The sequence below is a fragment of the Myotis daubentonii genome, chromosome 15 (assembly GCF_963259705.1).
Source record: "Myotis daubentonii chromosome 15, mMyoDau2.1, whole genome shotgun sequence".
Taxonomy (NCBI): domain Eukaryota; kingdom Metazoa; phylum Chordata; class Mammalia; order Chiroptera; family Vespertilionidae; genus Myotis; species Myotis daubentonii.
This window is the reverse complement of record NC_081854.1, coordinates 46,936,204-46,950,741: the sequence shown is the minus strand read 5'-3', so window position 1 is coordinate 46,950,741 and position 14,538 is coordinate 46,936,204. Positions and strand designations below refer to the sequence as shown.

The following is a 14,538-nucleotide window of genomic DNA, read 5'->3' as shown; positions in this document are numbered from 1 at the left end:
ATCTATCAAGTCTCCTCTCTTCTTCCTTATCATTTACTTGTTGTAGAAACTGGATCATTTGAACTGCGGAGTTTCCCAAAACCTGGGTTTTGCTGATTTTATCCTAGTTGCAGCCTTTAAAATGTTCCTGTGTACCCAACAAATTAGTAATTAGATCTAAAGGATTGATCAGATTCAGATTCAATTGATTTTAGAATTCCTCACAGGTAGTATTGTATACTTCTTACCGCATCATATTAAGAGGCATAAAGTTTATCTGTTTTTAGTGTTAAGGTTGATCAGTAGGTTCAGGTAAGGTTAGCCACATCTATTTATTATAAAGTTCTCCATCTGCCTGTCACTTAATGGTATTAGTGGCCCATTTGGAAGGGACGAGGAGAAATTATCCAGGCGGAAAAGCTGGCTGGGATGAGGACATTTCTAGCACAATGAACAGGTGCGAAAGCACAGAAGAATGAAAAAGCACAGTATGTTCAGAAAATCAGAGGTACTTTGGTGTGGCTATAGTATAAAGTATGGGAGAAGTGTGGGAGAAAAGTTGAGGTTGGTGAAGGTTGAAAGGGTAAAGCGAAGAAGTGTCTTAAAAGCCATGCTGAGGATTTTTAAATATCTTAGTCAGTGGGGAGGCACTAAAGGATATTTATTAAGCAGGGAAATGACATGATTTCATTTGTCTTATAGAAATCCCAGTTGAAGGTAAGAGGATCGTTGCGGGGTTACTTCATCATTGCAGAAAATAAATGAGGGGACTCTGAAACAGAGCATTTGCAATAAGAATGTAGAAATTTCTGAGGTAAAATTGGTGACTAATGAGCTGTTGGGGTTAAGGAGAAGTTTAGGATACCTCAAATAATTTGGTGGTTGATTGACTGACAAAGTTTGGCCTAGCATGACACATTTCTGGCAGACTTCGAGAGAATAAATGTGCAGTAAAATTTAAGAAGTGGAAGCAGGACAAAATTTCACAAAATTTTGAAAGCCAAGCAGAGAATTTGATTCAGTGAGTTACAGAGAAGCACTGAGGGTTCTTTAGCATGGTGACATGACAAAAAGCACATATTAGGAAGAGAAGTTAACAGCAATGTGTACATTATAGTTGGGGGTTGGTGAGACTTGCAAGTGAAGACGCCTAGAAAGTTGTGGGCGTGATTTAGGCATGAAGCAAAAAGAGCCTATGTGGGAAAGAAAAACAGAACCAAATCTGAACAACTAGAAATAAGGGATGCAAGGAGGAAACATATTTATAGACGATTTAAAGTTTGACATCTGGGAGTCCAGAAGAACAGCAGCAATAGAAATGGAGTGGATGAACAAAGGGCAACTTAAGAGGAAGAAAGATGCTGTGATTTTAATATATTAAGCTTGAAATAAAAGCAAGATATTGACATGAGACTATCCTGGGTACAGCTGGAAATGGAAGAATGAGGTTATAACCCAAGGAAGAAGCCAAGTGCAGAGATACAGATTTGAAAATCATCAGTAAAATGATGGTTGATGCCACAAAAGTAAATGTTGCAACGGAGTAAGTGCTATAAACTATGTCTTAGGGCAGTGATGGCGAACCTTTTGAGCTCGGTGTGTCAGCATTTTGAAAAACCCTAACTCGCCGAAATCGGTTTGGCTCAGTGGATAGAGCGTCGGCCTGCGGACTGGAGGGTCCCGGGTTCGATTCCGGTCAAGGGCATGTACCTGGGTTGTGGGCACATCCCCGATGGGGGATGTCCAGGAGGCGGCTGGTTGGTGTTTCTCTCTCATTGATGTTTCTGACTCTCTATCTCTCTCCCTTCCTCTCTGTGAAAAATCTATAAAATATATTTAAAAAAAAAAAAGAAAAACCCTAACTTAACTCTGGTGCCGTGTCACATATAGAAATTTTTTGATATCTGCAACCATAGTAAAACAAAGACTTATATTTTTGATATTTATTTTATATATTTAAATGCCATTTAACAAAGAAAAATCAACCAAAAAAATGAGTTCGCATGTGACCTCTGACACGCGTGTCATAGGTTCGCCATCACTGTCTTAGGGGGAATACTTGTAGAAATTTGGCAGAAAGATAACGATAAAGCACTAAAGGTGATTAAATGGAATTGTTTTAGACTATAAACTTCTTGAGGTGAGGAATGAGTTCTATGCATCTTGATTCTGCCTGCCATAGAATATGCACTCCCCAAGTGTCTGTGAAATCAATGAACGAATCATCACTGAGAGAAGAAAGGATCTAGGAAAGAACCATCACAAACAAACTAAGGGATGAAAGGAAGTTAACAGTTACAGAGTGTCCACTCTGTCAACTGGAATACTTTTGACCAGAGGTCCCAAACTTTCTTGCTTCATGGCACCCTTAAGGTCTTGGTGATTTTTTTATGGCACCCCTAGGCCAAAAGAAACGCTAACCATCCTGTTAGGTCCAAAACAACTTAATAAGTACTTACGTTCTAACAATTTAGTAGCTACTTGAAAAAACAAGACACCTAAATTGAAAAAAATATATTTGTATTTCATTCTTATTAATTAGAATTACTTCCTAATGAGATGTGTGTACCTTTTGGGTATAGAATAACTTCTCAAACCCTGGAATCAGACTAGACACTGCCAAATTTATTTCCTGTTCCACACTGATTTTCATGGGTGTTTGATTTTTATCACAACTATCACTGAAAGCTTAGCTCCACAAAAACATGGATCATCAAAAGGAATGTAGTGTAATCTAATGTTGAAAATCTGAACTACTTTGAGCTAGTAGTTCATGTAGTATCCAAAAAATATTGACTATTTTGTGCTCCACTTATAAAATTTAAAATATTGTGTAGTGCCCTTGTGAGTTTACTGCAGAGCCCTAGGAAGCCTGGGTGAATAGTTTGGGAACTGTGGCATTAAATTATTGATAGAAGAGTATTTCAAGGAATGGTTATCAACGGTGTAGAGATACTAGGAATTTTTTTGTAAAAGTCATTGGATTGGGAATGAGGGGGATGTGGCTTCAGGTACCCTTTAACATTAATGTTTAGTAGAAAGGCAATTAAAAAAAGCCAGATTGCAGGGAGTTAAAACGGGAATGAATATACTGAGAGAGAAGGGAGCAAGAGATGAATCTGGTAATAAATAGTGGCAGAAGAGTAGATGAATATTTGAAACAACAGCAAATCACACTACTGGATTTTTAAGATGAGGAGAAAGTAATATAGTTTAAGGTGGGACAAAAGGAGTTAATGGATAGAAAGGAAATAAAGAGAAAGAATTCACAAATATTAAAATGGGAAGAAAAAAAGAGATGGGATTCAAATTATAGCTAGCAATCAGTTTTAGAGTAATAAAATTAAACTCTCACCCAAGACCGAAGAATAGTAATATTTTGAGCCTAATGTGCAATAGCCTCAATAGAGTGCACGGTGCCAGAATAAGAGTAAAGAGATGGGGTGCGAAAGAGAAGGACAAGGGATGGAATAAGCTCTATGGAACATTTACAAGTGCCCTGCAGAAATAATTATGTATGGTGCCAGATGTGTACTTGAAATATCAGGGGAATTAATTTGTAAAGTAAATGATTATGTAACCACTAGATTTTACACCTGAAACTAATACAACATAATATTAAATATAAACTAATTGAAAAAATTTTTAAATAGCCCTACAGAAAAAAATGATGAGGCATGGAACACTAGAAACACTTAAATATTTATTATAAGCATATATAAAACATGTTTAACTTATTCAGTAAAGTTAAACTTATAGTTGAACTTAAAGTTTACTTTGTCACAGGTAAAACTTATAGAAGTATTACTTCTGACAAAAAGAGAATAATAAAGTAATAAAAAATAGCTACATTGATTCATATAAACAAATACTGGGAGCACAGGATGATACAGATAAAAGGCAATATTTTGAATGTTTAATGATACTACAAATGGTTATTTTTCCAAAGGAAATTAAATCACGCAGGCAGAACCTATTACAAATTCTACTTATTATCAGATAAAACTTTAATTATGAAATAACTAATTAAAAAATATTTACCTGAGCATCTATACTTGAATATTTTGGGACAATTATCAGCTGATAGGAAATTGATGACTTCTTTATTTATTATATCTGAACATAATGTAAATGGATCTAAAAAAAAATTGCAAAATGCAAGATTTTTTTGAATACTAAAAAGAACCTGACATTTTTATAAGATTTATTAATTATCAAGAGATTTTCACAAACATTAGCCCAGTTTATGGGCTAATTGGAAACATCCAGTCATCCAATGAATAAACAAAAAAAGTTCTGGATGTCAATAAAAGGTGACTGAGCATTTATACCAGAAAGAGAGTCAGAGGTGTTACATTAGATGGCAGATATACTGATGTACATTTTTGGCTACATTAGTCACCTAAATATATGTTTTCTTGAAAAATCAAAGAAGAAAAATTTTTAATCATACCTGTTACTGGTAACTGCTGCTGTCTATTTTTGACAATGGGATTTGGCTGTTTAAAAACACGGTCGCTGAAAGAAAATAGATACCAGATTACTAAAAGTAAACATACTGTTTGGGGTGTGTACAAATGTTTCTGTAAGCATTCTGAGTGTTTGGCAGGTAGAAGGAGTTGGAGATGGGATCAACCAAAATCTACCAAATTCTGCCCAAGTAAGGTCTGAGATGGCTGTAACCTTGTTTCTAAGAGGGGAGCTGAAACAAGACTCCAGAGGGCAATACCACTGATGCCAACAGAAATATGGGACAAAAAGTTGTAAAAGAGGAATACAGGAAGAAATGAGGACAAAAAAAAGAGAAAGAACTGAGAGGGCCAAAGTGCAAAGGCTGGCCCAAGAATGCATTTCACGGCTTCCCAATTCCACATCCCTGAGAAATCAATTAAAATTAACATTAAGAATGGTTTTGAGGGGAAAAAAAAGGGATGATAATTATACAGTCCATCTTTCTAATACTTAGTTTACCCTGCAGCCTTCTCTAAACATAGGAGCATCGTGTTAAGTTTTCCTTCTAGCACAGTAACCATCAGAAGAGCAGAACCCAAGAAAGGGTTTAAGAAGAAAGCTACAGCCGAAGCCGGTTTGGCTCAGTAGATGGAGCATCGGCCTGCAGACTGGAGGGTCCCGGGTTCAATTCCTGTTGGGGGCGTGTGCCTTGGTTGTGGCCACATCCCCAGTGGGAGATGTGCAGGAGGCAGCTGGTTGATGTTTCTCTCTCTTCGATGTTTCTAGCTCTCTATCTCTCTCCCTTCCTCTCTGTAAAAAATCAATGGAATATAAAAAAAAAAAAGAAGAAGAAGAAAGCTACAATCTCAGGTCCAGCCCTACAGGATACCTGTGAGGGAGAAAGGACATGTAGCAGAAGTGAGGTGTAGGGAACAAATGAAAAGGCAAGCCTAATGCAGATTTTCATCACACCCTATTCCCTTTATCAAACTAAACTTACAAACTGGGTTTTGCTACATTGCTGATGGATTACCAGTGCATGCATTGTTACTGCAGGGTTTCACTTTCAGTTTTTTTAGTATCCTTTCTAAAATTCAAATCTGATCATGCCATGTAATTTAAAATTGTCAATGGCTCCCTACACCCTGAGTTAAAACCGAAAATCCTGAGTGTACCATGCAAGGCCCTAGATGAGCTGGCCCATACTTCCTCGTCCAAAACTGCTTTCCCAACATTTCCTACTTTAGGCAGCTCCCCAGACATTCTTTTTTTTTTTTTTTTAATTTATTGATTTTTTAACAGAGAAGAAAGGAGAGGGACAGAGAGTCAGAAACATCGATGAGAGAGATCGATCAGCTGCCTCCTGCACACCCCCCACTGGGGATGTGCCCGCAACCAAGATACATGCCCTTGACCGGAATCGAACCTGGGACCCCTCAGTCCGCAGGCCGATGCTCTATCCACTGAGCCAAACCGGTTTGGCCCCAGACATTCTTTTATCATTTCCATATCCCAGTGCTTATACAGTGTGGCACATGGTACTGAACAAAAAATATTTGCTGAATTTTCTAAAAGTTAGAAACAATTAGACGTACCTTGATTGAGAAACAGAATCTTTTTTTTCAAAAGTTCCTTCCTGTAAGTTTTGATTGCAGCTTGGGTTGGCTTTATATAAAGCCTTACTTTGCCCACTCTCCCTGTAACAAGCATTAACTGGATTTGCACTCTTTAACAGGGTCTTCATTTGGTCATCTTTTGTACATGCTTTAGACATAAATCCATGAGATTTGTAACTTTGAAGCTTTCTAGACTGGCTTGTATCCTTATCTTCTGCTTTGGGACCTCCACCAATACTATTTGTATGGAGGTGTTTCAATGTATTTTGAATATTTATGTTCATAGATGAAACATTATCTTTTTCTCTTTGTGTTTTTTCCTATAATGTAAAAATGACAAGAAAATAATTTCAAAGTAACCCATTTGCTTTATAATCCAATTTATACCCTTTTAATAATGCAGGAAAAATTTATACATTATAAATATACATGATAAAAGAACAGAATATACATGATAAAAGGAGCAGTTTATATTAGAAATAAAAGGAAGTTTATTCAATAAATTATTTAGAAACAACTGGGTAGCCATCTGAGGAAAAATAAATTGGGTCCATTTCTCACAATTTACACACAAAAATGAACTAAATATTGATGTATAAAAATGAAATGATGTACGTTCTAAAAGAAAACATGACATTTTAATATTCTCAAGGGGAGGAAGACCTTTCCAACTATTACACAAAATCAATAAATCATAAAAGAAAAAAACTAATATAGTTTACCACATAAATTTTTTTTTAAGTTCTGCTAGAGCAGTGGTTCTCAACCTTGGCTGCACATTAGAATCACCTGAGAATCTTTTTAAAATCCTGATTTCCGGGCCTCATCCTCCAGAAATTCTGTTTCTTTGTTACTAATGTTGTGGCCTCACCCCATAACAAAGAAACAGAATTTCCGGAGGATGAGGCCCACAAATCAGGATTTTAAAAAGATTCCCAGGTGATTCTAATGTGCAGCCAAGGTTGAGAACCACTGTGCTAGAGAATAAGAATAATGTAAGGGATGGAGGTTAGGAGGAACTCAGAGGAAAAAAGGGCCAGAAGCAAAACCCAATGATAATCAAAACACCCAGAAAAGAATATGTATATCATATTTTAAACTACAGTATAGTTTTTCTACTAATGTTTACAAAAAGCTACTACAGTGAAATATGAAAAAGATCAACAATAGTGTAGAAAAATAGGCAAAAAAATGAACATTTCACAAGAAAGAAAATATAAATTGCTCTTAAACATATGAAAAAGTGCTCCCACTTAGAATAAGATAAACATGAAAGCTACACTGAGATAGCTTTCTTCATCCATGACATTGGCAGAGATCAAAAGGGTAGAGAGAAACACTCGTACATTACAGGTGGGAGTATAAGTTGGTACAACCTCTATGGAGAAACAGTTTGACAGTATCTTTCATAATAAAAATTATGCATAGTTATAAACACTTTTACATGTACAAAATGTCGATGTTATTAACTGCAGCATTTTTTGTAATAGCTAAAAGTTGAAGTTAGCATATTCCTCAATGGAATGCTCTGAAATTGTAAAAAAAAAAAAAAAAGAATAAAGAGGCCTTCCAGGAAAAGATGATGAAGTTAACACCCATATGTATTTTGGTCCTTCCTTTTTTTTTTTAAGATATATTTTTATTGCCCTAGCCATTTTGTCTCAGTGGATAGAGCGTCGGCAGACCAAAGGGTCCCAGGGTTTGATTCCAGAGATTGTCAACCTCGGTTGCAGGCTCTTCCCTGGCCCGAGCCCTGATTAGGGCTCGTGTAAGAGGCAACCTATCAATGTGTTTCTCTCACATCGATATCTCTCTCTGTCTTTCCTTCTCTCTACCGCTCTCTAAAAATCAATGGAAAAATATCCTCAGGTGAGGATTTAAAATAAATACATACATACATACATACATACATACATACATTTTTATTGATTTCAGAGAGGAAGGGAGAGGGAGAGATAGAAACATCAATGATGAGAGAGAATCATTGATTCGCTGCCTCCTGCACACCCCCTACTGGGGACTGAGCCCACAACCTGGGCACATCGAACCCAGGACTCTTCAGTCCACAGGCCAACACTCTATCCACTGAACCAAACCAGCTAGGATTATTTTTGGTCCTTCTAAAACACCAATTAGAAGAGCAGTTTTTTTAAAAAAGGCAAAACCCCACAAGGACAGGAGAAATGAAAGAAGAAATAAAAGCAACAATATCTTGGAAACTGAGTAGCAAATAGGTGAATGATAACCTATTTAGCGGACTTGATAAACCTGAATGCAAAGCTTACAATGGGAAAAGTCAAGAAACTACCTAACATATGCTACCAAGCTCTCAACGTACACTTAGCAGGTAGGTGATCAACACCAGCAGGTCCTCTCCCTTCCCACGGCTGGAAATATAATCACTGGAGGAGACAAAACAGTCTCCACACTGGAAGACTCCAAGCAAAGCTGAAGGCAGAATACTATTCAAGAAACAGAATAAGCAACTATTTACGTACTGAATTCTAAGACCCAAGCTGTCGTCCCCCATTTTGATTCCAGAGCACTGGTTGGTTGACAATCTCTAGGCAGATTAGACATTGGAGTTTCTCCAAATGACCCACTTAATCCTATGAGAATCCACAGTCAACAAATTTTCCAAGGAGACTTTTAGCATATGACTCTTAAACATGAGTAGCAACTAGCCCTGGCCAGTGTGGCTTAGTTGGGTGGGCGACATGCTGTGCACCAGGACTTTTTTAAAGAATAGCTTGGCAAGAAAAATCTTTTACTTTCTAACCTATATTGTTCAAAAATACTTTTAAAAAGTTCTATATTCTTTGAAACAAAGAAGCCAACCTCATTTTCTTCTCTTTCAAGCTGTTCTATTCTGTGAAGAATGTCCTTTGCTTTCTTCCAGTACTCTCCAATATTCTTCTCTTTCATATTTATGTCTTCTAATTGTTCTGCTTCATTTTCATCAAAAGGACATTCTCTTAGGCTTAGAGATAATTTCTCAGCTTTGCAACATGGGGGAAAAACAGTGAGTTTATCCATTACCAGAAATGTTATTTTAACACTTTAAATACGGACAACTTCATACCCCACACCTCCCCTAAATTCTGCCCTTCTAAACTATCTCAATTGAAAATAAGTGGAAAGCAAGTAGTTGGCAGAGGTCCAGGACCCTAAGAGTCATAAAACAGACTTTATTCTTCAGAGTTATAGGAAAGAGAATAGCATGAAAATATGTTATCCCAGGCACATAAACACCCTCAGGTATGGATACCGGTTTTAAAATAGTTTTTTATAAAAATAGTTTTCATAAAGTAGTTCCTCCCTATAATCCTTTCTCTTTACATATGATGCAACAACAATTTTTCTTACACAAAGACAAAAATCGTTTTCATGGCCATGGCCCTGGCTATCAATTCCTTCAATGCACCAGGCTCCTTCCTCTCACAAGGTCTTATGCTTCACTGTTGCTAAGCCCTGAGATCCTCCCCCATAGAAAATTCCCTTCTTTTCATCTAATGAACTCTATACATTCAGATCTCAGTTCAAGAATCATTTCCTCCTGAAGCCGTTTCTACCTTACTGTCTAGGTCTTAGTCCTTTGTTACAGACTCTAAAATCTGTGTTCTATCCATTCTAAACTCTTAGGTTAATTTATATAATACATTCACTTTTGAGACTATTCAATTATTATCTATTTCTCTAATTAAACTAAGTTCTGTGAGTGCACAGACTGTTTCTTATCACTATATTCCTAATGCCTAGCACAGTGCCTGGCTAATAATGGGCACTCAAACATTTTTCAAATAAGTAAATATACTTTGTATTATGATTTAATCATGTTACCTATAGCCCTCAAGCTATATTTGTCCACACTACATAAAATATGTGAATTATCTGTACTGTTGCTCTCTTCCATATAGGTTTTTTGTATGCCAAAACACTCCACGTGTCATGTCCAAATTAAATATTCTGCTCTTCAGATGTAAGAAGAGTCTGGGAGCTAAAGGGGCTTGGCTCATCAAAGCAGATATAAATTTCCCTTTATAAACTTTGTTTTTTTGTGTGTATGTTTTTTAAGTAATGATAAACTTACTAATTTTTTTGCAGTTGCAAAGCACAAAAGTGGCAGCTTTGTTTAGTTCCTCATTCTGAGATTCAGTTAAGGCTTGTATCATGAGTGGAAGCCCATTGTTTTTAAAAAGGTCATACTGATTTTCCTCTGGAAAAGATATAAAAAAGTAAAGTAGAAGAAGTTATTTTACCATAAACTATCTACATGAGATCATAATTCTTCCTGTGGTAATTATGAACATAGTCCAAATTAGAGAAAAACCAAGTTTCAAAAGTGTATTCAATTTAGGAAATAACTGACTCACATAAAATCATGTGAGTATCGTAAGTGATGATCTCTGAAATACTGCCACAGAGTAGCATCATATCTCATGAGTGTAAACAAATGCCTTCACTTGGTTCTTAAAAAGGTATAGTTCCCAACCGCCTGGTGTGTCTCAGTGGTTGAGCGTTTACCCAGGAACCAAGAGATCATGGTTCCATTACCAGTCAGGGCACATGCCTGAGTTGTGGGCTCAATCCCCAGAAGGGGATGTGCAGGAGGCAGTCAATTGATAATGTTTCTCTCTCATCGATGTTTCTCTCTCTCTCCTTTCCTCTCTTTCTAAAAATCAATAAAAACATTTTTAAAAAGTATAGTTCTCAACTAAACCTCAATTAAAAAATAAAAATTTAAAAAGTATACTAAATCCTAAATTATAGAGAAGAAAAAGAATAGAGCCCTAGCTGGTTTTGCTCAGTGGATAGAGCGTTGGCCTGAGAACTGAAAGGTCCCAGGTTCGATTCCAGTCAAGGGCACATGCCTGGGTTGCAGGCTGTATCCCTAGTAGGCAACGTGCAGGAGGCAGCCAGATGTTTCTATCTCTTTCTCCCTCTCCCTTCCTCTGTAAAATCAATAGAAATATATTTTTAAAAAGAAAGTAAAAGAATAGAATGAACTGAAAATGAGGAAAGGAAGAGAATAGAATAAACAAGAGAGCAAACAGAGTGGAAAAGTGGAAGGGGAAAGAGCAGAAATTGGAAGAGAGAGGGAAAGAGGAAAGTGAAGAGAATTGGAAAGAAGGAGAATGGAAGAGGGAGAATGGCAGGAGAGTGAAGAGAAGGAGGAAAATGGAAGCAAGGAGAAAAAAGAGAGGTGAGAATGACAGGTAGAGAAAGAAATGATAGAACTTTTGAAGGTTTTCAGCAAAGAAGAATACGATTAGATCCGTGCGGCAGTGCGAAGCGGTACTGAAAAATGGAGATGGAAGGGGAAACAGGGAACAGTCTATTGCAATAACATTGGTGAAAGATGTGAAAGGGCTGGGGGTCTTGGGAGAGTAGCACCGGAACTGGGCAGCAAGGGATATACAGAAGGGTCAACAGACGCAGAACCACAGGGCTTAGGGGCCAACTAAATACAATGGATTAAAAAGGATGAAGAGCAAAATGACTGGTTTGGGACCTGAATGAATGGGAGAAAGGCACTACTTTTAAGCCTTTCATATGACTAGGAGGAAAAAACCCCAAAAGTGTATTTCCACCCCGTTTTAATAAGCACACTAAGTAAATCCAGTATTACCGCAAGTCTCTGTGCAATGACCAAGAGTAAGAATGATGCTAAATTTTTCTGCTGAATCCAGACTTTCATGAAGCAGTAATGCCAGAAGTTTTGAAACAATGTGGTACTTGGATAATACTTCACCAAAAGTAGCTATTAGTATAAAATAGAAAAGAAAAAGAGTAAATACAAACTTATAACTATACATATACTATTTCTCATACATACTGTTTTTCAGATCTTATCCTAGGAGAATGATCTTATATACCTATATAACATCTAATATATATGTGTGCATATATATGTAAATATAAATAAATGAGTAATAAGAGAGTGGCTTATATAGCCTTCATTAATCCCTCTTCTCATATTAAAGATATTTTACTAAAGCAAGTTTTTTAAAGAATGGTTTCTTCTTATTTACCCTGCATAATGTTGGTAATATGCAGCATTCCTAAAAGTTGAATATGCTTATTCTCTTACACACCTCTTATTATCTAGATTGGACAGTAAAGACCTTCCTATGTAACTAATTCCTGCTTGTCAATGAAATCCACTACTAACTGGCCATGATTCTATTGATGATGTTGATGCAGTGAAGCTACCTGAAGCTGAGATGTGACAGAATTCAAGAAGTCTGCCATTTTAAACTATACTTTTGCTCATAAGGTTGTGAATTTCTTGAGGGACTATATCTTCATCATTTTTGCATCTCTAGAGCTCACATAGAGCCCTATGCATAGCAGGCCCTCAATAACTGATTTCTTAAAAATCTACTTACTTCACAGTTATTTGTGAATGTCAAGAGTTGCTTATTACAAATTTATAGATTATCATTCCTCAGTGTTTATGAGAAACAGGCATGGGTTCAACTCTGGTTCTGTCACTCACTAGAAATGGCTGGGTAAGTCAGACCTCACATTTACCAGAAAGAGGCATACCCTAATTCTTTATAAAATTTTTAAAAATCTATAGATAAGGGTTTTCCATTCCTTATGTCTCCAAAATGTCCCTTGATTTCTCATCTAATCTTTTTAATTTAATGCCACTTTAAGTGAAACAAGGCTTAGAGATGGTAGAATCTATTAGACTTGAAGTCAGAAGATTTGAACCTTCTGGTGGTGGGAGGTTATAACCTCCATGAGAAAACAGATAATCCATATTCAAGCTACCATTTCAACCCTCATGTGTTGAACTCAAGCAAAATGCAATTGTAGAAAAATGACTAAGCATTTTTACTCACTATTATCAGCAATACATGCATCCACTGTCTTTGTCACCACCACTGCAAGCTTAGCACTTGAAAGAGTCTTATGTGAATCAGATTCCAGTTGCACAAGAACTTGACACAATACATCCAGTCCACCCACAGATATAAAGTATTTCTGAACATGTGCTTAAGGAATAAAGTAGAATGATTAACACCCAAAACAAAACAATTGTATGGTTTCATTCATAGTCTGCACTAAATGTAACATTGACTTGACTTTTTCAAATAGAGCAATGGTTCTCAACCTGTGGGTCGCAATGACCTTTGGCGGTCGAACGACCCTTTCACAGGGGTCGCCTAAGACCATCCTGCATATCAGATATTTACATGATGATTCATAACAGTAGCAACATGACAGTTATGAAGTAGCAACGAAAATAATTTTATGGTTGGGTCACAACATGAGGAACTGTATTTAAAGGGCCAGAAGGCTGAGAACCACTGAAATAGAGTCACATCCCTCAGTATCCTTAGGGGATTGGTTCCAGGACCCCCCCCCTTCCACCCTACCCTCAGATACCAAAATCCTAGAATGCTGAAGTCTCTTATTTAAAATGTATTTGCATATAACCCATACACATCCTCCCGTATAGATTACTTATGATGTCTAACACAATGTAGATGCTATGTAAATAGTTTTTATACTGTATTGATTAGAAAATAATGACAAGGAAAGTCTGTACATATTCAGTACAGACGTAACCATCATATGCCTAACTACATATCAGCAACAATAGAACTTTATTTTTTGAACTAGAGGCCCAGTGCATGGATTCGTGCACTAGTGGAGGGCATGGCCTGCGGGGATTGGCCCACAGTGGCAGCTCTGTTCATCCCAGTCAGCTGAGTGGCTCTCCCACTGTGGGAACGCACTGACCACCAGGGGGCAGCTCCTGTGTTGAGCATCTGTCCCCTGGTGGTCAGTGTGCTTCAGAGTGACTGGTCGAAAGTCGTTCTGGTTGTTCCACCGTTTGGTCCCTGGGCTTTTATATAGATACTAGAGGTCTGGTGCACGGATTCATGCACCAATAGGGTCCCTTGGCCTGGCCTGTGCCCTTTTGCAATTCGGGACCCCACTGGTGCACAATCAGGGCCGGGGAGGGACCAGGGGAGGGCTCCAGGGCATGTCCGGCCTGGTCTCGCCCAGTCCTGATCTGCCAGACCCCAGCAGCAAACTAACTTACTGGTGGGAGCATCTGCCCCTGGTGGTCAGTGCACATCATAGCTACCAGTTGAATGGTCAAATGGTCGGACAGTCGCTTAGGCTTTTATATATACACTAGAGGCCTGGTGCACAAAAATTTGTGCACTCGGGGGTGGGGGGTCCCTCAGCCTGGCCTGTGCCCTCTCGCAGTCTGGGACCACTTGGGAGATAATGCCCTGCTGGCTTAGGCCTGCTCCCGGGTGGCAGAGGCAGGCCCAATCCCTAGGTGCAGCCCCTGGTCGGGCTCAGAGCAGGGCCGATTGGGGAGTTGGGGCGCCGCCCCCTGTCATGCACAGAGCAGGACGGATTGGGAGGTTGCGATGCCACCCTCAGTCACGCTCAGGGTAGGGCCGATTGGGAGGTTGGGGCACCGCCCCGTCACACTCAAGGCAGGGTCAATGGGGAGGTT

The 14,538-nt window shown here is 38.1% G+C and overlaps 1 protein-coding gene across 5 annotated transcripts in view; it reads right to left on the bottom strand.

Moving 5' to 3' along the window:
* The window catches only part of TERB1 (telomere repeat binding bouquet formation protein 1), a 31,126-nt gene that overhangs the window by 4,750 nt on the left and 11,838 nt on the right, over positions 1-14,538 (bottom strand). For 3 of the 5 annotated variants that reach the window (XM_059667845.1, XM_059667843.1, XM_059667844.1), the window contains exons 8-13: positions 12,899-13,051; positions 11,677-11,808; positions 10,138-10,263; positions 8,886-9,046; positions 6,027-6,367; positions 4,433-4,497 (exon numbers count right to left, since the gene is read on the bottom strand). In XM_059667845.1, the coding sequence (XP_059523828.1) occupies positions 4,433-4,497; positions 6,027-6,367; positions 8,886-9,046; positions 10,138-10,263; positions 11,677-11,808; positions 12,899-13,051 (978 nt within the window). Of the gene's footprint in view, positions 1-4,020; positions 4,117-4,432; positions 4,498-6,026; positions 6,368-8,885; positions 9,047-10,137; positions 10,264-11,676; positions 11,809-12,898; positions 13,052-14,538 lie in introns of those variants that run through there. The other 2 variants (XM_059667842.1, XM_059667846.1) reach the window with 2 other exon arrangements.